At 32.7% G+C, this 1,176-nt stretch overlaps 1 protein-coding gene across 1 annotated transcript in view; it reads right to left on the bottom strand.

Annotated features, from left to right (window-relative positions):
* The window catches only part of CBG04381, a gene marked incomplete at both ends in the record, with an annotated part of 465 nt that extends 304 nt beyond the window's left edge, over window positions 1-161 (bottom strand). Inside the window, one exon of the mRNA XM_045241490.1 lies at window positions 1-161. This exon is cut by the window's left edge and continues 304 nt beyond it. Within this exon, the coding sequence (XP_045092661.1) occupies window positions 1-161 (161 nt within the window).
* Between the last annotated feature and the right edge of the window lie 1,015 nt (window positions 162-1,176).

Raw genomic sequence — 1,176 nt, 5'->3', positions numbered from 1 at the left:
GAGAGAGAGAGAGAGAGAGAGAGAGAGAGAGAGAGAGAGAGAGAGAGAGAGAGAGAGAGAGAGAGAGAGAGAGAGAGAGAGAGAGAGAGAGAGAGAGAGAGAGAGAGAGAGAGAGAGAGAGAGAGAGAGAGAGAGAGAGAGAGAGAAAAATAGAGATACATCGAGAAAAAACTGAGGGAAGCAAGAGCCTAAAAATAGGCTTGTTTTCTGATTTTTCAGCTTGTTGTTGCCTTCAGAATATTAAAACTTCTAGAATTCCAAAATTCCAGAATTTCTGAAAAATTGGAAAAAAAAAATTTTTTTTCGAAAATTTAAATTTTCAGTTTTGACAATTTTTTGATTTTCGGGTTTTGAAAAGTTCATTAATTTTTTCAATTTTAAGCCAGTACTGTAATTTTTTTTTTTTTTTTTGAAAAATCGATTTTTCAAAATTTTTAGTATCAAAAAAAAATGCGATTATCAAATAAAAATAGGTGCAACACAGTGCATGAGCAACTGAATCATGAAAAGTGGCAGCGAAAAAGTCCAAAATCATTGAAATTTTCAGCCAACAAAAAAAATCATCAAAAAATCGATTTTTAAAAATCAATAGAAATCATCTTATCACCGAAATAAATAGAGACAAATCCCAAGAAAAAACAATCGATTTTTTAGCTCGAAAATTCTGAATTTTCAGCCAGTAACATGGCTGAAAATGGCTGAAACTGGCACCAAAAAAATCAGGGAAAATCGATAAAAATTCGATAAAAATCAGGGTCGGGAAGGGGAAAATTATGCTTATTTTTCAAGTAAAAATAGGTGGAAAATAGGGCAAAAATTTGAAATTTCAAGGAATTTTTTAAGGCTAAAAAATCGATATTTCATGTCAAAATTGATTGAAAAAATCAATTTTTGGGTGATTTTTAGCTTTTTTAAAATCGATTTTCCAAGTCACATTTGACCCGATAAGCTCGATTTCTAGGTCATTTTGAGCCAAAAAATAGCTTTTTCGACTCAAAAATCAATTTTTTTGGATCAATTCTGACACTGGGACACAATCGATTTTTGACATTGAAAATCCCCCAAAAATTTCCCAAATTTCGCTTTTTTATGGACACTTTTGGAGACTAAGTAGGGGGGAGAGGGGGACATCACAGAGGAGCACTTTTAGGCTGAAAAATCGGCGATCTGAAAATG

Source organism: Caenorhabditis briggsae (assembly GCF_000004555.2).
Source record: "Caenorhabditis briggsae complete genome, chrI, whole genome shotgun sequence".
NCBI lineage: Eukaryota > Metazoa > Nematoda > Chromadorea > Rhabditida > Rhabditidae > Caenorhabditis > Caenorhabditis briggsae.
Note: the sequence above shows the minus strand (reverse complement) of the source record. Positions and strands in the feature narration are given on the sequence as shown.